The sequence below is a fragment of the Chinchilla lanigera genome, unplaced genomic scaffold, assembly GCF_000276665.1.
Source record: "Chinchilla lanigera isolate Chin_1 unplaced genomic scaffold, ChiLan1.0 scaffold00068, whole genome shotgun sequence".
In the NCBI taxonomy this organism is placed as follows: Eukaryota; Metazoa; Chordata; class Mammalia; order Rodentia; family Chinchillidae; genus Chinchilla; species Chinchilla lanigera.
Genome location: NW_004955469.1, coordinates 2856631 through 2871362, shown reverse-complemented (window position 1 = coordinate 2871362; position 14732 = coordinate 2856631). Strand labels below are relative to the sequence as shown.

Here is a 14732-nt window from a genome sequence, read left to right as displayed (position 1 = left end):
TTCCATCTTTAATGTTCCTCCCTCTCCTCACATTTTAAACTGTTCTTCTAAACTGCCAAAGGCAGAGGGCCACTGGCTTTATACATTGTCACATAAGAGATAAAAAGGAGTTTAAGCTCATAGGAATGGAAAGATAAGTATGTTAGCTTTAGTTTGAAGAGAAGGAAAAAGAATTAGTCTTGAGGAAATCTCACTCTGAATACTGCAGTTGCTCTGAAAGTATTAATTTGTATGTTGCTTTTAAGTAGAACTGGGTCACCATTTTATTCAGTGTTTTTTGTTTTGTTTTTGATGGTAGTGGAGATTGAGCCCAGGGGCATTCTACCACTGTGCTATACTCCCAGCCCTTCTCAAATGTTTTATTTTTAGACAGGGTCTGGCTAAGTTGCCCACACTATGCTTGAACTTGGCAGTCCTCCTGCCTCAACCGTCCAGGTAGTTGGCCTTATCACTATATAAACTGTGAGATTTATCATTGTTACAACGTCTACAGATAATGGGAAATTTGGAAGACTCTTAATCAAAGGAATGAAGAGATACAAAATAATTTTATAATAGGAAACAAAAAGATAGTGCTTGAGCTTGCCATTTTCTGTTACTTCCATCTCTTGCTCAAGACCTTGTAGTTTTCTTTTGTCACACATAGCAATTAAGAAACCACTGAACCTATGTTTTTCTACAAATTTTAATGTGGATTGATGTACTCTATCTGGGAAAATCTGTCCATATAGAGAAATCTGTTCTTGCCCATCTCAGGTTATGCTAATACTAGTATTAGCAGCAATATATATGATGTAGAAATAGTCTAATTTTTGTTTTTATTCAACAGGTTTGATCTGTGGATGAAATGAATCATGATTTTCAAGCTCTTGCATTAGAATCTCGGGGAATGGGAGAGGTAAATATTTACCAATACTAAGAACTTACACCTCACATTTTTTGAGCCATTGAGAGTTAGTTTCTAAACCATAAATCTTGGAAACAGTGGTTATGTCCTCCAAACTGTTATTTATCAACATCAGATTATAAATTGTATAGTTATGATTTTCACCTGCTTTTTTCAACCTATAGTAAGAAGTGATTTTTCATGTGATTATTTGTGTCTAGGTGACTTGATTGACTTGGTTAGATAATGTTTTATATTTTGGTAATGAGCCATACATAGCTTTGCTTAGAAGAGAACACTTTTATCTTCGTTCTGTCATTTTATGTATGTATGCTTGTTTGCTTTAGCTACACACGATTGTTCAGTATTTTTCCTCCCCTAAACTCTCTTGTTCATCCAAAGCTGTTTGCTTAATAAACTTTTAATCCCCTGTGAGACATTACTGAAGAGACTTATCTAGTGTGTCAATGCTGTTGGAGTAGAATTAATTACTTCCTCATCTGATTTCTCCCAGTTCTTTAAACATACTTTCATTGTCTTACTGGTTACAGTTTGATTTATATTTGTCTTCCTTTAAATTGCTAGTTTTGAATGCCTAAGATAGTAGGTACTCCATATTTGTAAATGAATTTTATCATTCCTTTAATCTATAGTTTTCTTTGGAGCACCAGTTTAACCTCACCGTTATATATTTTAAGGCATCTAAAATACTTAATTTTCCATATACATAGTGAAATTTTAGAAAGTTTAATTATGAAATCTCTTGTGGTCATATATTTTGTCATGCTCTGTACTACTAGTATGGACTTTGATAATAGTAAACAGACTTAAGATATGTAATTAATTGCCTGCTCCTGGAGATTATTTTACTTTGGTAGATTAGAGACCTTCATGAGACTCACTCCATCCAATGCTGTGCTCTTCAGATGCAGAAAAAGAGTCCAGTCACTCCTTTGGGCCACAAGAGGGCACCCTGCAGCTAGCTAACCCTTCCCTTCTTCAAAACAGCGTTTTCCAAAGAGTTTGTCATTTTCAGAGGACTGATTTAAGGGTGAGTTAAGGTGCTTAAGCCTAAGTATTGCCAAAATAAACTTGTTAGTCTAGTGCGTAAGATGAAATTCCGAGCCCTAAGAAAAAAATTGAGAGGAAATAACTTAAAAAAAAACAAACTATAGCTTTACTGTCTGTAGTACAGTGGCCGCTTAGGCATTAGTTACACTGTGAGAGACTAAAAAGGGGGAATTTGAAAGGACTTTTGTTCATTCACTGTCACTTATTTGGTGTTTAGAAAGCAAAATAACATCACCTTAAAAGTAGATTTAAACAGTGTTTTAGCCTCTGGTCTTATGGACTTGAACTTGGTCCTTTAAAAGAGTAAGAACAGTCACACCTCTACATTAATTTTAGACTCCCTATATTTACAAAATGTATATTGTGTCGATATTTATACATAGATTTTTCTTTTTCCCTCTTTCTAAATAATATTTGATTAATCTAAAGATATCTTCTCAGTCCTAAAATATGTCAGAGTTAGAAACAGTAGCTGAAAGAGTTAGTTATTTGGGGATAGAAGAATGGTTTAGGAATAAAACAGCTGAGTTGAAGACTGTTGAATAAGCCTAAATTCAGGCTCTCCGACATGGAAAGCAAAGATGTCTGGGGCTTAGGTTGCCTACTGTGTAGTAGTAGCAGCAGCTCATTGTGTCTGTGACCTTCATCCAATGCAAATGTATTTTTAAACGTTTTTGCTAAATAAATTTTTTCTTAATAGTTTACCAGCTAATATTGTTAACTGTAAGAGATAGCTCAGAAAACTACTCAGATTTCTGTCTCTGAGTTCTCTCCCACAAGCCTTTCTATCTTTCCTCATCTCACAGGCAGCAGGGAACCTTCTGGGATTTCCTTCTTTGCCTGTCTCTCTCTCACCAGTCTTCTCCTCCTTTCCTTACAGGTGAGGTTTTTTGTTATTTTATCCCAGAATTCATTCATAGAAATACATTAAAAGCAGCCTTGAATTTCTGGCTCTTGGGTTTTCTAAATTTACTTTTTTTTTTTTTTTTATAATGTAAAATCTCTTCAGTGGATTGCCCTACTCTTCACTTTTTCTTCTAGGATAGAGTTTTTGTTATTATGTCTTAAGTGTTATAAATGTCTAATGTACAAAGCATTGCATTTACATATAGCGCTTATCTCAAATGGTCCATTTCTGTTTTTGTAGATCAGGATGGGTTGACTGAGCCATCATCAGAAGGGCAATCTGTTGGTTGTTCATCCAGAAATAGAAACATTTATATTCATCTGTTCATAAGCTCACTCTTATTATTTTTTACCTAATAGCATGTTTTTGTCAAAAGGCCTAAGTGGTTTGCATTATGTCATGTATCTTAAAAAGAGCAAAGTGAGAACATGAGAGATTTTAATCAAACACACTGCGGAGGCATATTATTATAATATAAGATGCTGGGTTCTTGTTCTATTTTTGAAATGATAGAAAAAAGGACCCTGTCTGAAATTCATTCCATAGAGAACTCTGAATTTATCTTTAAATCACTTAGTTAATGTGATGTACTTTGAGGGTATTTTCATAGCTTAGTATGATAGATATGATAGATAATGCCCCCTCCTTTTTTTTCCTGATATAATAGTATTTAAAGAAAACAGTTTTAAAATTTATATATCCAAATCCAAGGTAGTGTGGAAAACAATACTAGGTTTGAGAGTGAGGAGATTTGTTTCTTATTTCTCACTAGTGATATGATGTTAAGTAAGGCTAACTTTTTTGAAAACAAATAAGAATAACCTGTTGTATGAATTACATATCTCACGTGCTCAGACTTTGATTTGAGCTGTTAGGAATGGCTGGTAAGGAAACCAGTTGTTTTTGATGGTGTTCAAATAGCTGATCATTTGCATAATTCGTGTCTCAATGATTGTGTCGTCTTATAGTTTATCCATTGTAATGGAAAGACTATCACAGTGTCTTAAACCTTTTTTCATTTTACCTAGTGGTATTCTAGTACTAAAGATTTTCAGAAATACTAGTTAGTTGGACTATATTTGAAAAGAACTTTCTTCTATGGTAAATAGAAAATAGATAATGGGTTCAAATCCCACTGCTTCCATTTACCAGCTATATGCAGTGTAACCTTAGGTTTTTATTTCCTTCTGTAGAATGTGACTGTATTAGGCAACTGATCTTTGTAAGTAATAGGGTTTCGTCTTCTGTGAGGATGCTGAAACTTGACTCAAGGAAAAAGAAGGCAAACAGCTATAGGCATGCAGTGAATGATATAATTCTTTGAAATAATTCCTGTGTTTCAGACTAGTGTGTTAATTTTTGTTTTATAATGTTACAGGATTTATACTTTGTGTTAGAAAGGCTCTTCATGTTACATGTTAGATGATGTGTTAAGAAATTTACTTATTTTATTCTCGTCTTATAATTCTGTGACAGGAGATTTTTGTTTTTCCTTTACACTTGAGGAAACTGACTCAGAAAGTTCGAATTTATCAGTATCTTAACTACACCTGCCATCAGAAATAATTATATTTAATTTTGCTAGTGGATTATAAGGGGTATCAGAAATGGAGATGTGGGAAAGCGGTATGAACTAGAAATTTTAAAAGTATTAATATCTTTTATTTATAAAAAAGAGTAAAATTCAGAAAAGCATCATTCTTGGGTTTTAAGGAATTACTTTGTGTTTTGTTCTCGTACAACTTAATTTTTTTTTCATACAACTTAATTTTTGGCATCTCTTTTTGTCTTTTATGAACTTGTATTAATAAGTAGGATATTCTTTTATCCTGATCTGCCCAGTACAGTCTAGTTATATATGTGTGTTGTAATGGTCTACAGTAAGTATTGCTAGCATCCCTTTTCTTGAAAGTGCCCCAGACTAAATTAAGATGTTACATGAACCTCTAGATTTAAAACATCATAATGTAAATAAAGCTTTTAAATCTTCTGATTATATTAATGTGGTAGATTTAGAGTTTCACCTTATAGTGTATATTTTTAAAGATCTGAAGTCTTAAGTGTATGTCCTATAAATGTTGGAACAGGAATTTGATTTGTTAATTTTTTGAAGCAATATGCTAAGGTGCTGATTTCCTCAGAAATGGAGAGGGCAAACCAAAAATACCTCTAAAGAACATTGTATATCCACTCAGTCATGTCCGAGTTAGAACGATGGAAGGGCAAGTTGTCAAGAAATACTGAATGTCCTGATCTTTTTTTAGAACTTTGGTGAATTAGGCAAATAATATGAAGTGGTATTGGGTAATATATTTAATAGATATTTAAGGTTTCTTAATCTTGTGTTCTGTAATGTGCATTTTATTTCTACTATAGTAAAAGAGTCTCCAGGGGCAATTCTCTATTTCTGTTTCTTTCATTGAAAGAAATTTCAATTTATCATTTAACCTTTAAGAAAGTCTTTTTAACTGTCCTGTTTCCTCAGTTTTTGCGTTTTCTTATATTTAATCTATTATAACTTACTCTTGGTCACAAGGTAGTAGTTTCTCTAACTACTTATACTTGAATCGTTATCTAAATTGCCACAGAAATCAGTTCTCGAATGTTGGTTTAGGCCTTTTGTAGGACTGTTAATTTTTTTTTTTTTTTTTTGGTTTTTCTCCGGTACCGGGAACCGAACTCATGACCTTGCGCTTGCCAGGCAGGCGCTTTTGCCGCTGAGCTAAACCCCCAGCCCCGGACTGTTAATTTTAACTAGCCAATTGTTTTCTTATCTATAATAACTTACATATATGTGCAAAATGATGAACCACTCATAGTATAGTATACTTGGTTAAGTGTTTGACATGGAAAACCAACCACCCCTGTTACACAGCTTGCATTTTAAACAGTTGTCAAAACATCTGAAAAGATTTTGGAATAGTCTTTCTCCAGGGGTTCTGTTATTTCTGCTACCTTAAAGATTCATGTTTTAGCCACTTCTCCCTCTTTGATTAATGCTTCTTTTGTTATAACTTTATTTATTGTTTTTGTTTTTTTGAGATAGAGTCTCAGTGCAGTTTAGGCTGGCCTTGAGCTCACTTTGTAGCCCAGACTGGTCTTGAACTTGCAATAATAATCCTCCTGTCTCAGCCTCCTGAGTGCTGGGATTACAGGCATGTGCCACCACACTGGGTTTAACTTTATTTTGGATTCTTTGTTCTGTTATTATTTTGATGCTGAAGGGTTTTTTTTTTTGTTTTGGCAAAATATTTATTTTCAGCATGATTTTAATCTACCTGAAATGGCTTCTTTAAGCAATGTTTTTAAGGGATTAAGTTGGATTTTACTAAGAATAAATGTTCAGTTATTTACATAAAATATACTTTAATAGTATTATCAACTTTATATTTTGAATATTTACACAAATCTTTTATAGTGAGTTTTTTAAAAGTTTTTTTAAACTACAATGGAAGTTGTAGTTTACTTAGTGGGATCTTTGTCAGAACACATCATTGTCCATTTTATTTTCTCAGTACTTTATACCAATACCCTTTTTCAGTTCTTGCTATCTTGTCTCTATTATTATAATTTTCCTAAACTTGTCTTGTCTCTATAGTCTTTCCCCCTTCTGTTATTCTTACACCATGAGGTATTTCCAAAACATAGTGTTACTCTGTCAACTTGTTGATGTCCTGTTGCTTCAGTTTAACATCTGATCTTCATAGCATGCCTTGTGAGAGCCCTCATACTGACCTGTTTAGCTTTAGCAGCATTAACTTTTGGTCTTCCTATATCTATTCCTCTATCTTGTACTGTGTTTTCTCAAGGTACACTTCTGTTCATGCTGTGTACACTATTGTGTTCATGCTTTACCTAATGTCTTTCTTACCTTTCAACCTGTAGTGCCACCCCTGCAACCCTCACCTCCACACCCCCCCCAGCATACATATTATATTGTCCCTTCTATCCCAATTTAGGTGTTACTGATTTACATTTTATTACAGTCAGTATATTTGTGAGCTCTTTGAAGATGAGGTCATCATGGGTTTAAAGAGGCAAATGCAGCTAATTTAGTATGGTTAGTAGTATAACCATAACTAACCATGGTTAGTATGGTTTGATTATGAACACTGAATGACAGAGCACCTGATTATGGACTAAGGGTGCTGAATGTTTTATGAACATATATTTTAAAATGCCAAAGTGTATCTCAGAAAGCCAGTGTATTATTTAAAACAAACACCCCAAGTTAGCCTCTTCAGAGTGTCAGGGATAGTAGAGGAGAGATCTGGGTATATATATATTAAAGAATGTTTAGGAATTGACCAAATATAAATTTTGAGTAATTAGCGAGTGGTTTTATCAGCAAAGTTTTTCAGCACAGTTTATGGTGTTTATGTCCCCATGTAGGATAGAGGGCAAGGACTTGAGACTGTTACCTTAGAAGTATTTGTAGGTTTTTTTTGTGTGGGTTTCCATCATCTGTCTATAGCTTTTTGATTTGGGATTGACAGATTGATAGTATCTATTAACTAATAAGAGTTGTCAAGTTCACTTTCGTTGAGTAACTGATACAAGAAAGAAAAAAATATTTTCTGTCCCAGAAGTTGTAAGATGGGAGGTTGTTCAGTGGTAGTTCTTGGAAGTGAAAAGAAACCTTTAGTTATTACTATTGAGATTTTGATTATCTCTTCTGAAGAACTTTAAAGAGGTGAGCATAGTAATTCATGCCTATAACCTCAGCAACTCAGGAGGCTGAGGCAAGAGGGTCTAGAGTTTGAGGTCAGCCTGGACAACATAGCCAGACCCTGTCAAAACAAATAAAAATTTAAAAATATACATTCATAAATTATTTTAAAAATTAAGCCTTTTGAAGAAATTGATATGTAAAGAAAATCACATTGTAATAAAAAATTTTGAGAAAGACAAACTCAGAAGTGGACTTTGAGTAATACTTAGGTTCACAATTATTAGAACCAGCATGTAAACATAGGTGAGAAGTTATTTTACTATTAATGACACAACCTGAAAAATAGATCACTTTGAGTTTTATTAGCATCAAAAACTGTGTACATGTCAGTGATATATTTAATGGTCTCCATATATCCTTTTAATTAGAATAAATTTAAATGTAAATTTTTTCCTCCCAAATAGCTTTTGCCTACCAAAAAATTTTGGGAACCTGATGATTCAACAAAAGATGGACAAAAAGGCATATTTCTTGGGGATGATGAATGGAGAGAGACTGCATGGGGAACTTCTCGTAAGTTATTACATGAAAATTATTAATAGACTGTGTTTTTAAGCCCTTCTTATCCCTAAATAATATTAGGAAAATTTTTTCGATGTCTTTATTGAGGATTTTATAAATCATTATAATTCATACTTTCTTATAGCAGTTAACTTTCTTATAGTACATGTAGTTGATTAGGGCCCATATTTACCACATTTTGTTGTTTCTGGTTTTTTTTCTTCTCTTTTCTTTCTTTCTTTTTTTTTTTTTTGGTACCGGGAATTGAACTCATGACATCACACTTGCCAGGCAGGCACTGTGCCGCTGAGCTAAACCCCAGCCCCTCTTTTTTAAATTAATTGATAATAAAATTCTGAATTACTACTAGAATAGTGGACATATTAGTTTAACTGTAGGAATTTTCGATCTTATATTAGGTAGCTAAAGGGCTAGACCTAATATGGACCTAATATGACTGATTTATCTAATTTTTTTTTTGCTGCTCATTGTAGCTTTATTAGACATTAGCTACACCAGAAAGGAAGTAAATTATCTTGGTTTACCAGGTGGCTTGGTTTACAGAACTCAATAGAAACAGAACTAGATAGAGCAGATAGAAATGGTTATTATTTGTATAGTAGTGGAAAGAGACTTAGGTCTAAGAAACTGTTTAAGGGAATAGAAACTGTCATATAAGGAGTGTAACCTACAGGAGTGACAGTGTTTATTGGTAAATTTAAAAGTGTAGCTGTATTCTTAAAATAGCATATCCTTTATCATTGTAGTTTTAAACTAATTCTGGGGGCTGGAGATTTAGCTCATTGGCACAGCGCCTGCCTGGCAAGCGCAAGGTCGTGAGTTCGGTTCCCAGTACCAGAAAAAAACGAAAAAAAAAAAAAAAAAAAACAACTAATTCTGATTAGTAAAATTTGAGGGATATACAGATATGTCAACGTGTACATATTTTGAAAATAAGTTTTCTCTTTTCATGATGGAGTTTAATGAAGCTCGCTTAAGTTACGCAGAATGACCAAAGTAAGAAAAATGAAATTCCCAGATGACAGTTACCAGGTTCACCATATATTTTGAGTGTTCACTATAAATTACTAGGTATTTCTTTTTTTTTTTCTGGTAGCAGGAATTGAACTAATGACCTTGCGCTTGCCAGGCAGGCGCTGTGCCAATGAGCTGTGCCGCTGAGCTAAATCCCCAGCCCTGTACTAGGTATTTCTTTAGTTTCAGATTATTGAAACATTTTAAACTTTTTAGTTTTAAATTTTATTATTAAATTCCAAAAAGCTAAAACTCAAAAGATTAGGAAGTTCTAGAAAGTTTTAATACTTTTTTTTCAGTCATAATAGAGGATTGCAAGTTTAAGCCAACCTGGGCAACTTAGTGCCTTATTAGCAAGACCCTGTCTCAAAGTTAAAAAAAAATAAAGAGGGCTGGGGATATAGCTCACTGTGAAGGCACTGGGTTCAATCCCCAGTACCATAACAAAATAAAACATTAAAAAGAAAACCTTTGATTAACAGCTAATTTAGGTTGGTGTATTTTCTTAAAATACTGGAAATTTGTTTGTGTTCAACGAGTGGTTGTGTGCCAAATTTGCAAACTAGAAAGATAAACAAGAACTCAGAGTTCTCCATTAGAATTAACATATATTAGATTTTTAGTGTAAATTTTCTGGTAATTTGGGCTAGGATACATGTTCCCTACAAATGGCACATTCTACTTAGAGTACTTTTGGACTCGGTAACTTGATTTTTGAACATGTTTTTAAGAGTCAAAGAGGTAACTGTTAGAGGAAGATTTTTTTTTAAGGTGCTCACAAGCAAAGCATCTTGAGTATAACATGGAAATGAAAGGTTACTTTTAAAATAGATGGTAGAGAAAATGTCAAGTACATCATTTTAAACCAGTTGCTGTATCATTCTCTGAATTTGAAGTTTTAGTTGTATAGATAAAATTTTCATTATTAGTCTTTTACTGTAAAATAAAATTAGAAATGGAATTTTGATTACCTAACATTTATTGAATGCTAAGCATGTATAAATATGAATGTGTTTCTTATTCTAAGGGAATTGCCATCTGCAAAAGTTCCACAAATTTCTCTGAACTCGAAGAGGTTTAAATGTATAGTGTGTGAAACTCCTCAGCTAAAGCAAGTACTTGAATTGTCAGTTTATGCTTTTGTGGCACTTTTAGCTATTTGAATAGGCTGGTTTCTGTACCAGGTGTTCTCACTCCCAGTTTGCTCACTTTAACTGTTTACTTTTTACATTCAGCTTAAATGACACTTCTTTTGGGATTTACTCTAAGACTGGGAAGAATCAGGGACCCATTTTTTTTGTTATTGTTCCTATAGTATTGTGTATTTGTTGTGATTATCCTGTTGTGATTTCCTTCTATTAAACATATGCTCATTTTGAGGGTAGAGATGATTGTTGAATTCCCCATATGTAGCAGAATGTTCAGTACACAAGAGACAGCAAATCAGTATTTCAACTGTGCAGATGAATGAATGTGAAAGGATGTAATGGCTAATTTCTTGTGCATACAGGTAGTAAAATGGAATTGTTTTAGTATGATTTGACAAAAGTAGCATCATTAAAAATTCCTATAGTTAAATGATAACTGAATACTTTTATGATATTCAGCCTAATTTAATGAAGAGCTAGACCTAATATGAAGTATTGTACCTGTTCACTAATGAGCCAAAGATAACTAGAAGCTTATTAAGAATTTTCAGCAAAAAGTATTTGAATGTTTTCTCAAATGTGTTAATTATGTGTGTCTCACTAGCTCTCAGATCTTAAATATTACCCTTGTCATAAAGAAATATGTAGAAAACGTATTCATATCAGGTAGTTACGTCTGAAGATAAATGGGGAACTTTAGAAGAAATTTTTAAAATCTTTAAGTGATAGTTAGCATTTTCACCCAACAATAGAATATTCTGTGGTATTGCTGGTTTTCCACACTGATTTGTGTTTATAGTGTTAAAGCAGTGTGTTCTGAATCTGTCCAGTATAAAACTGAGCTGGAGGCATGCTGCTGGTTTGGATGTTTAGTCTAGATTTTATTCCTAAGAACTTTCATTATTAATTATATTAAAATTTACCAAAAGAATGTTAACTTTTTGGTATAATGCTTTCAAACAACTCAGCCTGGGCTACATAGTGAGTTTAAGACCAGCCTGAATTACAGTACAGAGTGAGATTCTGTCTCAAAAGAAAAAAAGAAGGAAAAAACAAAAATTATTATTATAATATCTAAAATAAGAATGATTTTTCTCATTTTAGTATACTAATTTTTGTAATGATGTTTTGTTTAGCTTAAAAGTACAAATATATATAATCATATTCTTTGTTCCAAACAGATCATTCAATGTCCCAGCCTATTATGGTACAAAGAAGATCTGGACAGGGTTTTCATGGAAACAGTGAAGTAAATGCAATATTGTCTCCGCGATCAGAAAGTGGAGGCCTTGGTGTGAGCATGGTAGAATATGTACTAAGTTCTTCTCCTGCTGATAAATTGGATTCTCGATTTAGGAAGGGAACTTTTGTAAGTATTTTGAGTAAAGAAATACTTAATGTTTGCCTGATAGTTGTTTAAGTCAGCTTATATTCCCTCCTTAGAGCTAAATGAAATTCTGTAGGTACTTATACCTCTGTTTTCTTTACTTTACCACTTCATGAAATAATATAGCCATTGGGAATATTTATGATCTTAGCTATGTTACAAAAGTCAAACCACATTTTAAGACATTTTTCAAAATTAAAATTCTTTATTCCTGGTAGTACTTGATCTGAAAGTAACTAAATAAAATTGTCCATGCATTAAGTATTTTAGTGTGTGGTGTTACTGCTTTTCCAGCACCGCTATAGTTAAGGTTGTCTTAACCCTTCTGTTATAAATCACTATAATTTATACCTCAATTTTTCAGCCTTTGCTAATTAGTTAAATTAAAATAAAATTCAATGTTTTCATTGGTTACATGCGCTGTAGAGTAGTTTCAGGTCACGTTACGGTTTTTGTGTTCTATTAAGTATTCAGAGTCAAACAGATTCTTTCTCCTCAGGGCACTAGAGATGCTGAAACAGATGGACCTGAGAAAGCAGATCAAAAAGGCAAGGCTTCTCCATTTGAGGAGGACCAAAACAGAGATCTTAAACAAGGAGATGATGATGATTCTAAAATAAATGGCAGAGGTTTGCCAAATGGAATGGATGCCGATTGCAAAGATTTTAAGTAAGATTTTAATTTTCTCAAGAAGAAAAGCATATCTCTTTTAAGAATTAATCTAGTTGATGTGACTGATTTAAATATTTTTCCTAAATTCTTTTATTTCCTTTGTACCTTGTATTAATCTGGACCAGTATTTTATTTTTTCATAAGGCAAGGTAGCTAATGATTATGACCCATTAAATATAAATCTTCAAAACAGTATCCAAAATAGTATATTCTGTGAAAGGAATGATGTTAGAAGCTATTACTTTTTGTTAATGTGATAGTTTAAATTTGAACTTTTTCATCTGTGAAAACTCCTTGAGTTATAAGTTTAATTTAATATCTCTTTTTGTCCCTCTTGGGATTCCATTTGAGCATCTTCAATTCTACCTTCAGTAGAATTTTTGTCTTCTATCACTGTATCCTCCTCCCTTCATTTAATATTTAGTATTAGGAATGAGACAAAATTAAGAACAGTGACCTTTTTCTTACAATAGATAAGCTTGTGGTATTAATATTGTTCCTTTATATAGAAAGTGGGAAACATACTAGAAGCTTCAGAAAATTAGTGTTAAACTCAGAATTTCTTCAGTTAATACCTTTTTAGTTGTCACTGTAGATAATTAAGTGAGTACTTTGTTTTTAGCCCGTGGTCTTAGGTTAGGCCATATACATTTATCTGTTAGTTTCATAGTAATTTCTATACTTTCTCACTTCAGTAGTCAGATGCTTTGGAGCTGTTACCTGAAAATGAGCTGTTTCTTTGAGATCTTATGAAACATGGAACCTTAGATAACAGAATAAATCTGTGGGTTATATGCTTTTTTATTTATTGCCTTTAACTAACAGAGCAGAGTAACAACATGTCTTAAAAACAGTGCCATTTCCCTCTGTTCTGAGTACAAAAAAGCATCCAAAACCAGTAAACCTTTTTGACCAGAAATTTAATGTTGTCCAGTTTGTCTTAGATCTTTGTCCTGAGTTTACTTTTCTGCTAGTACCTGATGTAAGTTTTACTAAAGGACATGTCTTTAAAACTCAATTATAACCCACTATATTGTACATTTATAATTGAAGTGTTAACACACCATTAACTATAGCAAGAAAATAGCACCACTGATTGCATGATCTGTCTTTTGCTTTTTGTTGCATATGATTTATTTTGTGTGAAAGGTTATACTTCTTCCTTTAAATTATTACTATGAATTTTATTAGCACTCAAATATTATTCTAGTAAGTTTTATGTATTTAAATTGTTAATTATTTTAAGTACAATATTAGCCATTAGCTGCAGGGTGAAAGTGTTTCAAAATAATACCTGTGAGCAGGGCATGGTGGCGCAAGCCTGTAATCTCAGCACTTTGGGAGGCTAAGGAGCACAAGTTCAAGCCCAGCCGGGGGAATTCAGCAATTCAGCAAGACCCTGTTTCAAAAGGGGTAGGGATGTAGCTCAGTGACAAGGCCCTAGGTTCTTTTTCTTTCTTTCCCTTTCTTCACGATTATAATTAGAAAATATTCTTTCACTTTTGGTTTTTCTTCACATAGGTTTGAGATGAAAAATGAGCCTTTGAAATGTTCCAATAGAAGCTAGATGAGACTAAAGGAGAAAGGGAATTTCAAATCTAATGCCACAAAGACAGTGGTTGATTTTTAAATGAATGTTATGTTCAGGTGGAGAATAGTTCTCATAATTAGGAATAGTTCTCATAATTAGGAATTATTTTGCAAGCTACTCTGGCATACTAGCAAATTCGTGCCAATGTGTGGAACACCTGAAGTTAAGGATGGATAGAGTGTTACAACATGGCATTAAAAACAAGGTAGAACACTATTCATATACTTAATGTTTTAATATACCGTGAATTCATGGTTCCTCAGAAAAATAAGGTAAGGGGAAGAATCTTGTATAAAATACCTATGTAGAAGAAAAATGGACTGTAAGTGAGGATTAGAAATAAAGTAAAAATAAAATTTATACCCTGAGGGATGTTGATGAAGAGAGAAAAGCCAATGCTTAAAATTTAGTCCAGAATTAATGAATTTTTTGGAAAAAATGGACACAGTACAGTAAAGAGTTTTTTCATGCTGTTGACTTAATTTTTCATAAATATGTTATACATTTACATTTTTTTCTGATTGTGTAAACTACCAGAATTTGGTATCGTAAAGGTCTTTGAAAAGTTTTCATAGAAGGCTTTTACAAACAGTGTCTGTTGTTCGTTGGAGCTGCCAGATCATGTATTTAGTCATAAGGAACCTTGGGACATGAACGAGGGAATGATTTGCTCAAAAAGCATGTTTAAAAAGAATCCAGGGGCTGGGGATTTAGCTCAGCGGCAAAAGCGCCTGCCTGGCAAGCGCAAGGTCGTGAGTTCGGTTCCCGGTACCGGAGAAAAACAAAACAAAACAAAACAAAA

General features: G+C 33.2%; 1 protein-coding gene across 10 annotated transcripts in view; it reads left to right on the top strand.

Annotated features, from left to right (window-relative positions):
* Pum2 (pumilio RNA-binding family member 2) overlaps nt 1-14732 on the top strand; it is a 76087-nt gene that overhangs the window by 15549 nt on the left and 45806 nt on the right. For 8 of the 10 annotated variants that reach the window (XM_005400350.2, XM_005400346.2, XM_005400344.2 and 5 more), the window contains exons 2-5: nt 830-898; nt 8001-8109; nt 11462-11649; nt 12167-12336. In XM_005400350.2, the coding sequence (XP_005400407.1) occupies nt 848-898; nt 8001-8109; nt 11462-11649; nt 12167-12336 (518 nt within the window). In that variant the 5' untranslated portion in view covers nt 830-847. Of the gene's footprint in view, nt 1-823; nt 899-1812; nt 1938-8000; nt 8110-11461; nt 11650-12166; nt 12337-14732 lie in introns of those variants that run through there. The other 2 variants (XM_013522628.1, XM_013522629.1) reach the window with 2 other exon arrangements.